Raw genomic sequence first — 15,941 nt, forward strand, 5'->3', positions numbered from 1 at the left:
ACTTATCCCCCCGCAGTACCTCGGAAACGCGAACCCTTAATCCCCTTTTGTAAAAGTGCCTTCGCAATGCCGCCTAATGCATGTAATGAAACAATGCAGTAGTAACGTCAGGATTGGTGAGTAAATTGATTCCTGACGCTTACTTCCGGCGTGCTTTCTGGGCAGACATTGTTTTTTGTTGTATCTTTCTAGGTCACTTTTGTCCAAATATGTTTCTTCAGGAATTGTTATATATCTGTAACACTGGCGAAGTGTTTCCTCGTAGGCATGTGCATATTAAGTCGATTTTTCTGATGCGAAAATACAGAGCGTGCGCGAGTTGACCGGAGACAAAGGAGGGGGAGGGGGGAGGGGAAGGCGGGTTTAGTCAGGGGGCATTCTGCTACACAGCACTTTCGGAGGCGATGGAGAGGGGGGGGGGGGGGGCACGTATCCGGTGGCTTACACCCAACGGCACTTTCTTTATGAATATTGGATGCTTCAGGTATATTTAGGGTATATATATATTGTCTATATGTAGTGACAAATATTGCAAAATCATATTTGCATCATATTTGTGAAATTCGGTGCACAACCACACCAGCGACAGTGGCTACAGAAATGGGAATTGCCTTTTGACGAGTTGTGGCATTATGCCATGCAGACGTTGACGCACTTCTAACACATTGCATATTGATACCTATTCGTGGTGCTTATCGTTGACAAAACCATAGCTGGTCGCAAGACGAACGCCTGGCGATAGGTAAACACGGTGGTGAGTCTCTGTCCTTCGTTTATTTTCGGCGTGGTATGGGCTCTCAGGTGAATAAAAGCTTTGCTCGTTAATCATCTCGAGGGCAGGGGAAGAAAGCGTGATTTTTTTTTGTTGAAAGACTTAGTTTTGATCGCAGCGCTTTCGGCTCAGCAACTGAGTTCAAGCACTGCCAGTTTTATATTCACGGAAGCAATTAGCCGTTGCTACGTCAAGATTTTCCGGCTTAATCATCTAATGTCATCTGATCCGCTTCAAGAAGCCCTTCTCTCTTTTCTCACCAAGACAGTGGCACGTTCCCTCGCTCCCACGAAATTTAATTGCCGGCGGAGCTAGGATAAATTCCTGCGGAAGAGTTCGCCCACGTGGAAGTAATGAGAACACCGCAAACGCAGACTCGCGGCTGACAGCAAGCGGCGTGCAAGTGTGCGCTGAACGCCGGCTCCGCACCACAAGCAGCAGCCCACCCTCGATTCAGCGTCCGCGCGGTCGTTGCTCGCGGGGCAACTCGCGCCCGCCGGCCTGAGGGAGGCACGTGGAAGTCATAGCGGTACACAGCCAAGCAAACATCGCATCGCGGCTGATCACCGCACGGTGAGAGAGAGGAGGCAAAGTGAACAAGGAGGAAAGAAGGGAGAGAGAGAGCTTGTGACGCAAGTCTCTCCACTGGGCATTCCAGCCAGAGCGATCGGTTCCGCGTACACCTTGCACCAGTCGCCGATTTGACACGGGGCGGTCGCTTCGCTTCTTTCTTTCATTTTTTTTTTCGTCGGAAAGAAAGAACGTCCGGTCTTTCTTTCCAATGCGTCTCCACTTTGTCCTACAGAAGCCTCTTGCCTTAAGGTAAGGTCTTCTACGAAGGCAGGTTGTGGAGACCAGTATCCTCTTCGCTGCTGTATGATTCCTTGCTTATTTACTCCTCATTCTTTTTTTTTGAATAAATAAGCGCCTTCTGAATTTCCCCTGCTGATGTATACGTTGCTCCGACCAGGGAATCCTTCGAGGTTTCCCTGCACAATATCCGTTCTCTCACCATGTGATAAAAGAACGAAAAGTAAATATGTAGCCCATGTGGTAGTTTTTATTCGCCGTCCCAAGTCCGTTTTGTTGGCTGTTATTTACCTTCTTAGCGCTCTCTTCCCGCTTCCATTTTTTTCCGGTCTTTATCGCACTCTCCTTCACTTACGCTTTCGCTATCTTTCGTTAATCTCGCGAGAACATCGTCAAGCTGGCGCTCTCGCCGGCAGCGTAGATCACGCCAAGGCCACACCTGCCCCGTGCACGTATAGTAACGCCAGCGAAGCGTGGCGCACAAACCGAGCGTTCGTCACAGCGCGTGCCTCCAGTAGCCGTACTCTTCCACCTCGATGCTTTCCTGCCAGAAATATCACTCCCCTCTCCCTTCACCTACGCGCATTGTGTCCTTTTACTCTATCAGACTGAGCCGATGGAGAGGCTGCTTCCTAAAAAAAGGGTCTCTTTCTCACTGCGATGACGCAAATAAGCGGGTAATCCAGTACATAACGGCAACGGGGCAAGTGAAGAAACCGTGAAGGGGAGAGGACCGTTGGAGGAGGAAAAAGAGAGGAGTTTATAGACAAAGAACGCATTATCGAATGGGAAAACACAGACAACAAGCCAACTCAGCAGCGAGAAGGAAAGGATACAGGGGGAGGGGGTGTGTGTGGAGAGTGTCTCTCTCCTTTGGCTGCCCAGTAAAGGTTTGCCGGGCGAAGGGCATCGTCTTAAAGCGCGAGCGCATTTCCGAAGAGGAACCAGTGGTTCTACTTTTTTTGACGGGTGAAGGGTGACCGACGTAGGTACGGTGCGCGGAGTCGCGCGGTAGACGGCATCGAATTCGCTTCGGAAGCTTTACAGCGAAGGACGAGGCTGACATTACCAGGAGAAAGAAACCACCGCTGCGAAGGAGAGGAAAAAAGAAAGGAAGTCCCGTCAACGTGGAGTTTCACTACGTGCACGCTTCAGCGGATTGAAACATTTGAGAAGGAGCAATATTCGTACTTCGTCAGTCGCAGATCTTAATTTTCTTCCGGTTTTAGCGGAGATAAGTTATACTCGGCTGCCTTCTGAGAGCAGCGCTACGACGCGGGTGTTTTTTCTCCGTAGAACTGGATATAATAGACATCTTTCCGTGGAGTGACTCTCAACAAGCTCTGGGCCGTGAAAGACGCCTGCTTGCTCAGTCCTTAAAGGCATTCGTCACATCTAGACCGTATTCCTAAATCCGCGCAGGAAAGGACTGAAAGGCGACGAAGCGAGCAGTCTGATATTAGTAGCAGTGCTGTGCTGAGCATTGGGAAACACGAGTCTCTCGAGATGGCCTTTTCACCCAGGCTCCTTCGTAATCGGCCTTCCCTCGTCGTGATTTCCGCGGCGTTGATCCTGTGCGGACAGGTAGCGTGGTCTGCCAACGTCGATGTTTCACCCGGTATGGGAGACATTGCTACTGACACCAAGGGTGTCTTCTCCGCGGCCGCAGCTTGGGACCCGACTTCGATCGCACCGACAACGTCGACGACGACAACTACTTCGACACGTGCGCCGAACATGATGGATAGGGCTCGGGTGCTGATCGCTGAGGCCATGCGATCGGCCGAAGGCTCACCGCTGGTGCGTCGACTCATGAGGACAGAGGTGTCGGCCGAGTGCACCATAGGCCTGCTGCGGTTTATGCGCGACATTCGAAAGCTGGAGCCCTGGGCTGTAAGACGTGAGTGTGCACTTTGTGTTCTGTATGGTTTTGTGTGTACGCGAGAGGAGAGATCATGCGCGATAGCGCTCGGGTTCATTACTTAGCCGAGTGGCGAAGGGCCACAGCACGTTGACCTGTGACATTTCGGGATTTTTCTTTCAGAGAGCGTGAGCACTGCAGTCTGGTGGTTGCTAATGGAAAGCTCAAGACAGGTGTTAAGCAATGAACGTTTCCGTATAGTTTCACAGCATGCGCTACATCGATAACCATGCTGGTTGCAACGCGTCGACTCGACCAATATATAAAAATGCAAAGAGCAGAGTCTCATAATGAAGTTAGAATATTAGAAGTTAGAAGTTAGAAGTTAGAACTACAATATTCAAGTGCTGAGAGATTATAATAATCATTCCGACACCGAAAAAGCAAGCAGATGTCGTCGTACAGTCCATAGTAATGCGTACAATTTAGCTCTTTAACAGAACTGCTTTTTGGCCTAGTTAGCATTTGCTGAAAGACATAACCCCAAAGAGGACACATTGACAACGACACAGGTGGTGCGTGTCGTTGTAAGTGCCTTTAGGTGCGTTTTAATATTGTTACTGAAAGCAAGCACGTTGCTTACCGGTGACAGAGAGGTATACAGGCTGGAAGAAAACGTCTTTCTTACGTGCGCGTTCATATACGCCTCAAGCCGCATTTCGCGGAAATAATTCTTAAGAAAGCGTGCTCTATGTGCTCCCGCCTGCGTCAAGGAGCGGTCTTTTGAGTGCAGCGTGTTTACCTTAACGCGCAAAAAGATGTTTTCATGGATGAATAGCCCCGGCAGCAAAGCTGTCACTTGTTTGTCTCCTTCACGCCCATGACGCTTAACAATGAGACCGGGAAGCCTCTTGCAAGAGGCGAGTTTTCGCTGGAAGGTCGACTGAATATCTACGTCACTTGATGACGGGAGCTCGTACAAAACTAGCTAGCAAGCATTAATTGCCTCGCAATAAAGGATTGAAGATTTAGGTTTTATCACGGGACGCGTTAATCCTGAAACAAAAATGAGTTCTATGAGGGCGAAGTTGGGCACCGAAGGTTTCCCTTCAAGAGTTCGCCAGTATTCCGCATGCACGTAGACATAGCCAAATACGTTGCACGTTGGCCACGCAGTCATTATATGACGCCCCCATTTTTTTTATTGTCTAGCTGCTCCGCAAGAGGTTTATGTATGCATATCTGGTGTACACAGCTGGACTGAACATTCATTGACTTCGTTAATTCTGGAACTTTCTTACATCAGGACATCAGCTTAATGTAGTCTTTCTTCGGTTTGAAGGAAGAATACACTGTCTAGACGCCTTTATTGTAAAGAACACTTTTGTGCAGAATTCTCAGTAAGGATTGCTGTTTCTTCTTCTGATTTACGTGTTCAGGTGTTGTGGAAACTGAGCTTGAAATGTAAGAAAGGAGAAAAACTGTTCTTTTTTCTGCGAGTGTCACATGATGTTTTGTCTGCTTTAGAAGTGTTTTTGCTCACTCTTCCGACCTTCATTGCGAAAGGTCTCAGCAGCGTCATGGCTTTGGGACTCCCCAACTGGTGCACTGAATGCGAATCTAGAGTCGCTTCTGTGGGTGGGCGACCTTCTTTTGCTGAACGTGCCGCTTAAATTTTCTCGACAAGGTGCTCGCCGTCCTTGGTACGTCTGCGTGTCGGCGCGTTCTCGACGTTTAGGGGTCAGAGTGCGAAGCACTAGCCCTTGGCGCCAAATGCCAAGACGGCATGTGTCATAAGCGTGATACGACGGTATCACAATCGCGGGTGAGAAATGCTCTGTGCACATCTCCCGGTAGCAACATTCCTCGCGCGCGAGCATCTCAAGCGCTTTTAGGAGGTCACGCTGGGGCGCTTTTACGCTTCCTCCGTTGAATTCCTTCGTAGCTGTATGTTGTTTGCTACGCGCTCGAAAAGGGATCCATTCATCTCTTTCTCGGCAGAAAAACTGCCACGTTTCATGGAACTAAGGCAGCTTGCAGCACAATTTTTGCAGGGAGACCGGTTTTTCTACATTAGCAAAAAGGGCATGCAAGATTATTTTCTCTTTTCTCGTATGCCAGAATAGACGGATACGCTGTTGCTTTTTGGCGCTCTCTGACAGTTTCCGTAGATTCCCCGGTGACCGCATTAGTGACTGCTATGCCCGGATGATGTTGGCGCTGAAGAAAAAGAAAAAAAGAAAAAGAGGAAGGTAGAGGGAGCACGAAACCAACTTTTCTCGCACTTAGGTGAGGTCAACGCTATCAACCTTTCAAATGAGTGCTATAATATGGTCACCATTGGCGCCAGCAATAAATTGCGGGAACATAAACATGTACCCACGGGAGTTCGAAAATGCGCTTTTTTTGCCACTGTTACGAAGTGAACGATCCAGCGAGGTGTTACGTCGTTGAAAGAGTTCACGTGGATAATGCCGATGCTATGAGCATCCCCTTTGAAACGGAACAGTGAAACATGCTGTCAGTCTTCTTCTCTAACCTTTATAGCTAAATATCTTTATACTCTAAGCCACATTATTCCCTGTGAAAAATTGACTTTATTGCGTACTTTTTTTTATTTGAAATGAAAATACGACAAAGAGGTTTTGTCACTTTGTAATGGTGCGGATGCTTCTTTTCACATAGTAGCAACGTTAAGAAGATAAATATTTTAAGACAAGAAGAAACAATGCCATTGGTTCAACAAAGCTAGAATACTGCAGAGTTCGCTAGAAAGAGTAAACGAAATTCGCGTACAGTTCTAGACCCACTATACAGAGACAAAAGGAGTGAACAAGTTGCACCCCACACTATACACTGAGTCTCGACATGTGCGCGCTGAGTGCATATCCCTTCTTCTGCGCCACTTCTAGTCTAGTTTTATTAGTCTACACAGCGATTTCACTTGTCTACCAGATGATCCTTAAAATCAAAACGCCCCGGTCAAGCCTATACTGCTTCTTCATTTATCACTGGATGGATTACTCTGACATTATAACAGAATGTTCTCGATTGTTTATGCGCCATTTCCACGTGCTACACGCATGAGTCGAATTCATCTCATTTCTTTCCCCCATAGCCACGCGTTCTCAAACACCCTGATCTGACTTTGAACAGTAGGGCGCTGTTCTTTGAATTACCATGAAAACTTTTTCCTTATTTACGCACAGGGCGCAAGGTGGTTGTCAGTCAAGGTGTCGCAAGTGCTTCTTTCTACTACAGCCACCGAGAATGCCACTTGGCTTAATTTTGTTGCCAAAAAGCTCCCACATTCATGGAAGCTGTGCCTGTACTTTTCGCTGGCAAAATCCGTGACGCATGCGTCGGGGGTGTTTGAAAGGCTTATACGTATGCGTTGGATCGTGATGAATCCCAGAAGTCGTGCAAACGAATGCTGACAGTCAGTTTCGAGCAGTCTTACCAAGCATGAAAACGCGCTGCCACTTTGCGTTTAGGTTGCCGTAAGGAAAGAAAACTCATTTTATTTGACACCGTAGAAAAGCATCCAGATACTTGGTGAGGTACGAAATCTTTGTGTTTTGCATACGATCATGCGCAAGACTAAAGAAATTAAGAAAATGGGAGAAAACAAAAGAGAGAAAGAAAGAAAGAAGAGAGAGAGAGAAAAAAGAACGCGCCGTCGGTTGCGTCGGTAATATTAGAGAGCGTGAAGAGAGCATTAGAGTAAAATCGCTTTCGACGCTCGATGTCTTTGGCGTGTTTGCTCACGAACATTTCTTCGAGCGCCACATGTTTCCGTTCTACTGCTTAAAAAGATAGATATATTCGGAAGCACAGTTCTTTCTTAACGGTCTCCTTTCGCGTCTTTTCGGCTTTCATTGCGCGCTTCCAATTCAGCCGTTCTTCCGGTGGCAACCTTGCCAAATATACCTATCTATATGCAGGCTGCACAAAAATAGTGCAATCACTGCTTGTCTATAGTTCGACGATTGAAATGCTGCTGTACGCAAGACAAACTGTCCTGAAGGAGGCGACCTTGTTTCCATAAGGCAACGCCGTTACACCTGCGACTATATAGCGTGACGTACGACGTAATATCCCTAGACGCACGCTCTGATTTTAGCTACGCTTCAGAAATTTAATGAGCTCGCAACGCTACAGTACTGTCATTTCAAGGTTGTCCTTTTAATCTACTATGGGTAAGCTCCGGTACGAGGGTGACGTTTCTGCTACTTCGGGGGGTCTGGTGCACAGGTCGCGAGCTCATACCTCGCGCCTCCAGCAATATTATCGCGTACTCAGGTTGAACCAGACACTGATTCGTCAAACGTTAACACTGCCCATGTGTAGCGTGTGCGTGTGCGTGCAGTCAGAAGGCTCTTTGTGTCTCCTTCATCAGTCATTGATTTGTTACACCAAGTGGCAATGATGTAGGGTGGGGCCCTACTCTCATATAGAACGCACTTACAGCACTCCGTTATCGACTCCAGCTCAGATATAACATGGAGACGTGGATATTACTTGCTTACTCGGATATGTCTGCCTACTGCGCCATATCAGAAGGTTTTCTACAACAAAGTTGAAGAAAGGAGGTGATGAGGTGATGTGTTCACTACCCACATTAGCGCTTAAAAGCGTGCCCTAATTCGATGCTGCCGCTTGCCTTCAAGGTTGTGCAACATTCTCGTTACATTGTTCACGATCTCATCGAAGGATCTAATCTTATATATTGTCTTTCTATTTCGTTGGCAGAAAACGTTTTTACGTTCTGTTGTCAAAACGCCATGTCCAAATAGATGGTAGCACGCTCCTGGTTCATTCGATCATTTTTCGAATTTGGACGATATCGTTGTCAGTGATCGAACAAATTGAGAACGGAAGCAGCCACCCACTTATTATGTTGTACTTGGAACAACGGTGCATGATCAGAAATAACTGACACACACACACACACACACACACACACACACACACACACACACACACACACACACACACACACACACACACACACACACACACACACACACACACACACACACACACACACACACACACACACACACACACACACACACACACACACACACACACACACACACACACACACACACACACACACACACACACACACACACACACACACACACACACACACACACACACACACACACACACACACACACACACACACACACACACACACACACACACACACACACACACACACACACACACACACACACACACACACACACACACACACACACACACACACACACACACACACACACACACACACACACACACACACACACACCACACACACACACACACACACACACACACACACACACACACACACACACACACACACACACACACACACACACACTTATGCTTATTTCTTCTTCTTATTTCCGTCTTCTCGCTTTTTACAATCAGAATGCATAATAGGAAGAAAGGCGCGTTACTCCGCTAGACGACAACGTAAGGGTTGGGTTCCCTGAATTAGCGCGGTGTTTTCTTTGCTTGAACATTTAATATTTATCTTGCCTCGTTGTTCCCATTACGACATATCAATGGTAGCTTTGTAGCACGGCGCATGCATAATCACTTCGAAGTACAAATGAGCTCCACATCAACTGGCAACGTAAAAGAAGAAGAAAATGAAGACAAGAACAAAAATAAAGTCAGTTTTTGTATATACGCTTCCGGGCATGTACCAATCTGCCATCCTAGCACAAGCGCATGCCGAATGACTCCGCGAGACGCGAACTCATAAGAAGCTTTCAAATGCAGCGTAAACACCGTCTTTTGCATTTCCTCAAGTGGTCTCATTTAGTCCAGGGCGGTTTCCTTTGCCCGGCCCGCGGGATCTCGCAGTAAGAGGAAAGGCGGCAGTGCGATTCCATCTGACAAACTGGCGACGACGCTGTTGTCGTTTCCACGTCGAAATGATAGGCGATTAGGCGAAGGTCGCTACCGGCCCCGCTTGGAGCCTCCCCTACATGTGACCGTGAGGCGGAAGCACCTTGATTGAAATATCAGCTCAAAAAGGAGTTCTCGTTGCCGGGCGTGCACATTCGACGTAATAGCATGCCTGCTTCCGAAGGCCATCTATAGAAAGCGCTGAGGGACCACAAATGCACCTTTACCGAAGTGCAATAGAAAAAAAAATCGTTGTTTCATTTTTCGTTCCTCACTGGGTATATATAACAGCTCGCGCCGTTCTCGAAAGGTCGCGGGAGGCAAGATACTGGGCCTATAGAAAGCAACAGCGCAGGAAACGCTTACGCAAAGCCAGATTGAACTGTACATGTAGCTTTGCCTTCGCCTTGTTCAGTGGACTAAATAAAAATATGAAAGGAGAAACAGGTTGGGTGAAAGCGAATGCCGTAACAGTGCAACGCCGCCGCAAAATCGATCGTATCAGATGTCGGTAAGAAGGCCGATCAAATGCATGCCATTCCTTGCGCAGTCGTTCGTTATTCGCCGTGCTCGGTCGATGCCCCGGGCTCATCTCGAATAGCACGGGAAGTGTAGATCCTTGGGCGAACATGCACACTTCGCCGTTATTTTTCAGCAAAGCCGCTAAGCTGTAGACCGAGCGAACGATCCATTTTGGGGTTTTCTCTGCAAGTTAAAATTTCTTATGACTACGAAAGGAAATTAATATCCACAGCTCCACGGCTATATGAACGGCATATCGCAGGCGATATGATAAGCGGATGCGTTGAGCAAACGAGCTTGACCTTCTCCGAACCATCGTGTGATTTTGTGCCCTTGTTCAGGTGAATACCGACCAAGCAACTGCGATCGGATCTGTGATCGTTACCAAAACGACGGCACTGAGTTGCGTAACTCGGAACCACAAGCGAGGCCAGTAACTTTGCGAAACGTTTCTCAGTCTAGATACGCGCTATCAGATGGGCCTTGCGCCCGTTAATCTCTTCTCGGTGAAAGTGATCTCTTCCTGAACGCTTGCAACTTGAGGTGTCATGCGAAATCGTTCCACGACTCTCGTTAATGATTACACAGACAAGCGTTACTGCTGTTGTGCTGGGCTTGTATTCTCGCTGGGTCACATTCACAAATACTTTTACATTTATGTAACGTAGTACCCAGCACGACACCTCACAGCTGTGAAGCATACATTTCTAACAATTGCCTCGAGGAGAACGATAGGTTAACATGACGCTGACGCATGGTGCGCCATTCCTTCCATTACATCAGCTCCTGCTGGCTTGGCAAGCTAACGTACACTGCCACTAGTAAGCTACCGCTGTTAACTGCTGCTATTGCTAGTGGTACTACTACCACTAGCTGTAGAGGATACCAATAAAGTTGCATCTTTGGTCGTGATCCTTGGAGTATGCATCCCTCGCCTGATCAGTTGCGGCACCGGATTTCTATCTGTGTTCTTATTTTGCTTTTGTCTTTCAGGATGTAAGCCGGCACGGCGAGTCACTGAAAACTAGGAGAAGGCCAGGATTGTTCAAGCGTTAAGTCAATGGGGAAAGCATGATGCACGAGAAGCTCAGATTCGTGAACGCGAATCAGACGAAGTTGTGAAACTTATCAAGTCATGTGGCCCCCTCCAGTGCGGTGTTGAGGGAACGCATTTTTATCCCCGTCGAGTGCAATCAAGTGACCTTGCGTGCGAGTCTTTTCATCATCCTTGGAAGATTATGCCTGGAGGTATTGAGCGCAGAGGTGCACGCGTCTAGACGGTCTTAGGACAGCGCGGCAGTACTCATGACGCTTCAAGCTTCAGCCAAATGGAACGCATTTCGGACGCAGTGGCGTCGCGGGAGCAACCTGGCGTCCGCCTGCTTCATTCAACACTGCACGATGCATGTGCTGTAGTTGTGATAAATATGCGCTCTTTGTGGCTCTGTCCGCTTAATCGATGACTACATGGCACACATTTCTGCTTGGTCTATTAATGTTGTGACCGGAACATGTAAAAGGAACTCGACAACGGTGAATGAAGCGTTCATTTTGAATTTTTGGCAATTTACAATGACTGCTTAGTCGGTGCGGTGTATTAGTTTTGCCCAGTGTCACGGTACATATACGTTGATTTATTGCATTATGTTATCTACGTGTTTCGCGCTCACACGTAGCCCATAGCAGTAGTGGTAGCATCAGCAGTAGTGGTAGCATCAGCAGTGTGAAGAGGCTACTTTTGTAGCCTCTTCACGCTTCAAAGGACCGTCTTAATGTTTGCAGTGAATCTACCTCATGAATAGCACTTTCAGCAGCGACAGTTTCTCGGACCATAAACTATAGCATCGCATGTGCGTTTAGCGCTACGAAGCTTTTAACTCTTCTACGAGACACTTGCCTCAAAGATAGTTTTTGTTTGTGGAGTTTCTTGTCTGTGTTATGCGTCCAAGTTATATCCTATGCGTATTATTCAATTTATCATCCCATTCACTTGGAGTAACACGCCAAGCGTGCCGGCAGCGAGGCCTATGTTCAGGTGTCATTAAAAAAAAGTTAAGTGTTTTTCCATATGATTCCATGCAGTGATTGATGCGAGCGGCAAGTACCCCACTGGGCTGTTCCAGGGCACCATCTCGGACATCGGCGCCTACGACGAGTGTGTCGAGACGGTGGTGCACGACCAGTTTGGCCACGTGCAAGTGAGCGGGCAATACTGCAACATATACATCAAGCTTGTCAACGACACGTCTCTCTTCGACCACATGCTGCCGGCATTCCTCATGACCAACAAGCGGGTGAGTTGCCGTCTGTTTTTTGTCTTACTCTGTGGACCAAGCAGCCACATCACCTGTTGAGCATTGACACCGCAGGAGGAAGGAAAATCAATTGCGGCCTCTTTGACTTCGTTAAGGTATGCGCAGAACGTTAATTCGCATTTCAGTATTCCCTTGCTTTTATTGCGATAGTTTTGTTTCCCACGTTACCAAACAAAAGGTGTTACTCGTCAGGCGTATAATATTGCTTTGCTGCTTTTGTTTCATTTATTAAAGCGGCTTATTGCTTTAAAGAGAATGATCTTACTGCTGTTTTGGGGAAGTCATGAAGCGACGACAGTATATTTCGCCATGAATGGCGGCGTTCTAACTTCTATAACGCAACCGCGAAAGAAACCTGTCCAGCTACAACATGGGGACCGATGTACTTTCGACGACGTGCAATGCGGCGTGCAGCACCTCTTCGCAATAGCTGTAGCAGTGCCCAGTGTGACGTTGCTTGCCCATGGTAGCACGCGACCGCGGAGAGCTTATCCAAGCATAGCGTTTTCCCATCCAAGCGTTTTCCTTCGGCCCGTTATCGTGACGCCATCTCGCCTACTTCGCGTGAGCGAAGCAGAATGCGATTAGATCTTGTAGACTTCCGCGTCGAGCGTAGACTACGTACTAGTTTAAGCTCCCGGCGTAGCCGGCTGCCCTAGCCGCCAGCGACATGGTAAACAAGCAATATAGGCTTTCTTTGAACGGAGATGGCCAGTGCCTGCTGTATCTAGCCTCCGGCTCTCTTTCACTTTCTTTAGAGCGTCCTTGGCTCTGTGTTTGCCTTGCGATAGCGTCGACGTGACTGAAGCTAATAAAAGCGCAGTGCCTTCGATGCCGGTGACAAATGAACGGAAGCAACCGTTGCTTCGTGTATCGTTGAGCAATTCAGGGCTCTCGCGAGGAGGTCACAATAATGACGCCTGCGACATGGACCTGAGATGAACGGGAATACGCAGACTTCTGTGACCTCAAATAGTGGACAAAAAAGTGGAGGAAAAATAGACGAAAAAAAAGAAGAAAACGACAGAACGTCTGAGCTCGTCGTTGACTACGAGGTCGGAGCTACGCCGCCCTGAGGGGCAGTCGCGGAGAGGAAGGTCCTGAGAACCAGCGGCACGAAATTTGTTACATGGTCCTGCGAACATCGGACAGCGGTTTTGTTACTGCCCTGACTTCATGGTCAGATACAGGATCTTCGGGGTTGGGTTTGTTTTAAACATGAGATGTTCATTATATAGCGCTCTCAGAGTCTCCGAGAAGAGCGTCCGTGTAAGTAAATTCTGCTTCCCTGGCCCAACGGGAGTCAGGCCTTCAGTGAGCTCATCTGCACAAGCATGTATTCGTAAAGGTTTATGCAGTTTTTCAGGCGCACCGCACTCCTGGTGGTCTTTTTGTGCTAAGGGAATCAATATTCTCCGTTAAGATGTAATCGGTATGAGTTGCGCGTTCGTTACGCATGAGGAGTAGAAATTGACAGTCGTAAGGCGGAAAACAATAAGGCGAGAAATAGCGAAAAGCGACGTTGCACGTGCTCTTCACGTTCTGATGAATCTTTAAAAAGCACAAGCAGATTCGCCGCTTCTTTTCTGAGATCATTGATAAGATATATCATGCTCATAGCTGCTGGTTGCAGAATTTTCGCGGCTACCAACAGGCATGCGGCAAGACGCCGGACTCCCTCATACTTTGTCCATGTGGGGAATATAGCGTCTAATTAGATAGTATATAGTACCTAATTTAACTTTCTAGAGGCGTAGAGCGATCATATTTTAGCGATCTGCCCTTTCCCCTTGAATCAGCACAAAAACAATCTTACCAACGAATTTTGCATAGCCTCTCAGTAGGGAGGCCTGAGAATTCTATAGTTAGAGTAATTAAAGGTTGGTTTCTTTCGAGCTGCTGTCTTCGAGGCACTAATCAAATGCCGTGTCAATCGCAGAAGCAACCGACGATCACTTTTTTTCTCGTGTGTTTAGCTAACGTCAGCAGTCGCGTCTAGTCAACTTTCCAAGTAAAGCCCTCTAGAACAGCGCGAAAAGCTGGACGAAGTCAAGTGTAAACTATTGTTGGGCTGTGTATGAGCAAACAAATTTGTTCTTGAGTTGAGTTGAGTTGAGTTGAGTTGTTGTAGGCTACTGGTGGGATTAGCCTTGCAGTTGCTGCCGGCAATTGCTCCACCGTAGCGACACTTAAAATAAGTAAAGCACATAATCAGACACAGACCTCACAAATACAAATGGTCACTCCTCAGTTCACCATGTGGAGGCCAAATCTGTGTCCTGTAGGTAATTTAAAAGAAGGCGAGAGACCTCCTTCCTACACAACCGGTTCCCGCGCGGGAAAACAATGTCTTGAAAAGAGCCGTGAGGAACTCCTGTCTTTTTGAGGGACCCGAATAACACCCTCCTTTCCGCGTTATACACAGTACAGCACATTAGGTAATGTTCTATGTCACCGCACACACCACACGTTGAACATAATGGTGATAACGCCAGGCCAGTCTTATACATCCACGCAGGGGTTCGAGCAGAGCCCGTGCGAATGCGGAGCAGTAAGGTGGCTTGGTTTCTTTTGAGGCCCTTGATCACACTTGGCTTGTGAGGTGAGCTCCACAAAGAACTGAAGTGGCACAACACTGCTTCTCTGAAGAGTCTGTTGTCCTCTTGAGGCACTCTTCTCAATGGATTCCCAGACAGCGCTCTATGGGCAAGGCTGTCCGCCATCTCGTTGCCTATGATACCTGTGTGCGAGGGCACCCATTGGAAACGTATGGAGAAGCCTTTGATATGGAGATTGTGCACCGAGCGTAGGGAGCTAAGACATAAGGCATCAGTAGGGAACCCGTGCTCTAACCTTTGAAGGGCAGATTTTGAATCTGTAAGAATAACAACAGGTTGAGGCGTGCAAAACCGTAGTTTCTTTAGAGCTGCCTCAATGGCAACGCTTTCGGCCGTTGTGGAGGACACGACTGCAGTGAAGCGAACAGACCAATCATACTTCAAAGAGGGAATGTGAAAAGCAGCTGCACTAGATCCTTTGACCTTGTCCACAGAGCCATCAGTAAAGATTTGAAGATGGCGTGCATATTCAGACTCAAGATGTTCCAGTACCAGCGAACGCGTTGCCGCCAGAGGAGAATTCCGCTTAGCGCGTACGTGAGGAATTGTCAACGAACAATCGAGGCTCGCGAATGACCACGGTGGTTTCAACCTCTTAGTTCGACCTCTAGCGTCAAGACCCAGGTAACCAAGAGTATTTAGTGCCAAGTACGCTCGGGACTCAGATCTCTTTCGAAGGCGCTGTAGAAGGGCTCGGCCGGCTGCCGTCTGTTTGAGGCGGCCAATTTGCATCAATAACCTTTGTGAAGCGATTAGGCTAAGAGGTCTCGATAGAGATTCACAAAGTACTGCTTTGTTAGGAGCAGTCTGCGGAACGCCAAGAGCCCTTCTCAGGCCCTTTCTGTGTAGAACCTCAAGTCGTTCCAGCTGTGATATCGAGGGGGAAATTAAAGGGAGCTGATACATTATCCGACTGGTCACTAGTGCATCGTGCAACCTGATGATTGAGGAAGGGTGATTTCCCCATTGCTCACTTGCAACTCTACGGATCACATTGAGACGCGAAGATATCGATGTCACAACCGAGTCCACAGCTCGTCGCCACTGTAGACGGTAGTCAATAATGACGCCCAAAAAGCGCTTGTGTTTCAATTGTCGAAGGCAAGATTGAT

The 15,941-nt window shown here is 47.8% G+C and overlaps 1 protein-coding gene across 1 annotated transcript in view; it reads left to right on the forward strand.

The window, feature by feature from the left end:
• The first annotated feature begins 2,485 nt into the window (after window positions 1-2,485).
• LOC126531442 (nose resistant to fluoxetine protein 6-like) overlaps window positions 2,486-15,941 on the forward strand; it is a 36,620-nt gene continuing 23,164 nt past the window's right edge. The window contains exons 1-2 of the mRNA XM_050178962.3: window positions 2,486-3,482; window positions 11,979-12,190. Coding sequence (XP_050034919.2) covers window positions 3,089-3,482; window positions 11,979-12,190 — 606 coding nt within the window. The 5' untranslated portion in view covers window positions 2,486-3,088. The remainder of the gene's footprint in view (window positions 3,483-11,978; window positions 12,191-15,941) is intronic.

This window comes from Dermacentor andersoni, chromosome 5, assembly GCF_023375885.2.
Source record: "Dermacentor andersoni chromosome 5, qqDerAnde1_hic_scaffold, whole genome shotgun sequence".
NCBI classification, from domain to species: domain Eukaryota; kingdom Metazoa; phylum Arthropoda; class Arachnida; order Ixodida; family Ixodidae; genus Dermacentor; species Dermacentor andersoni.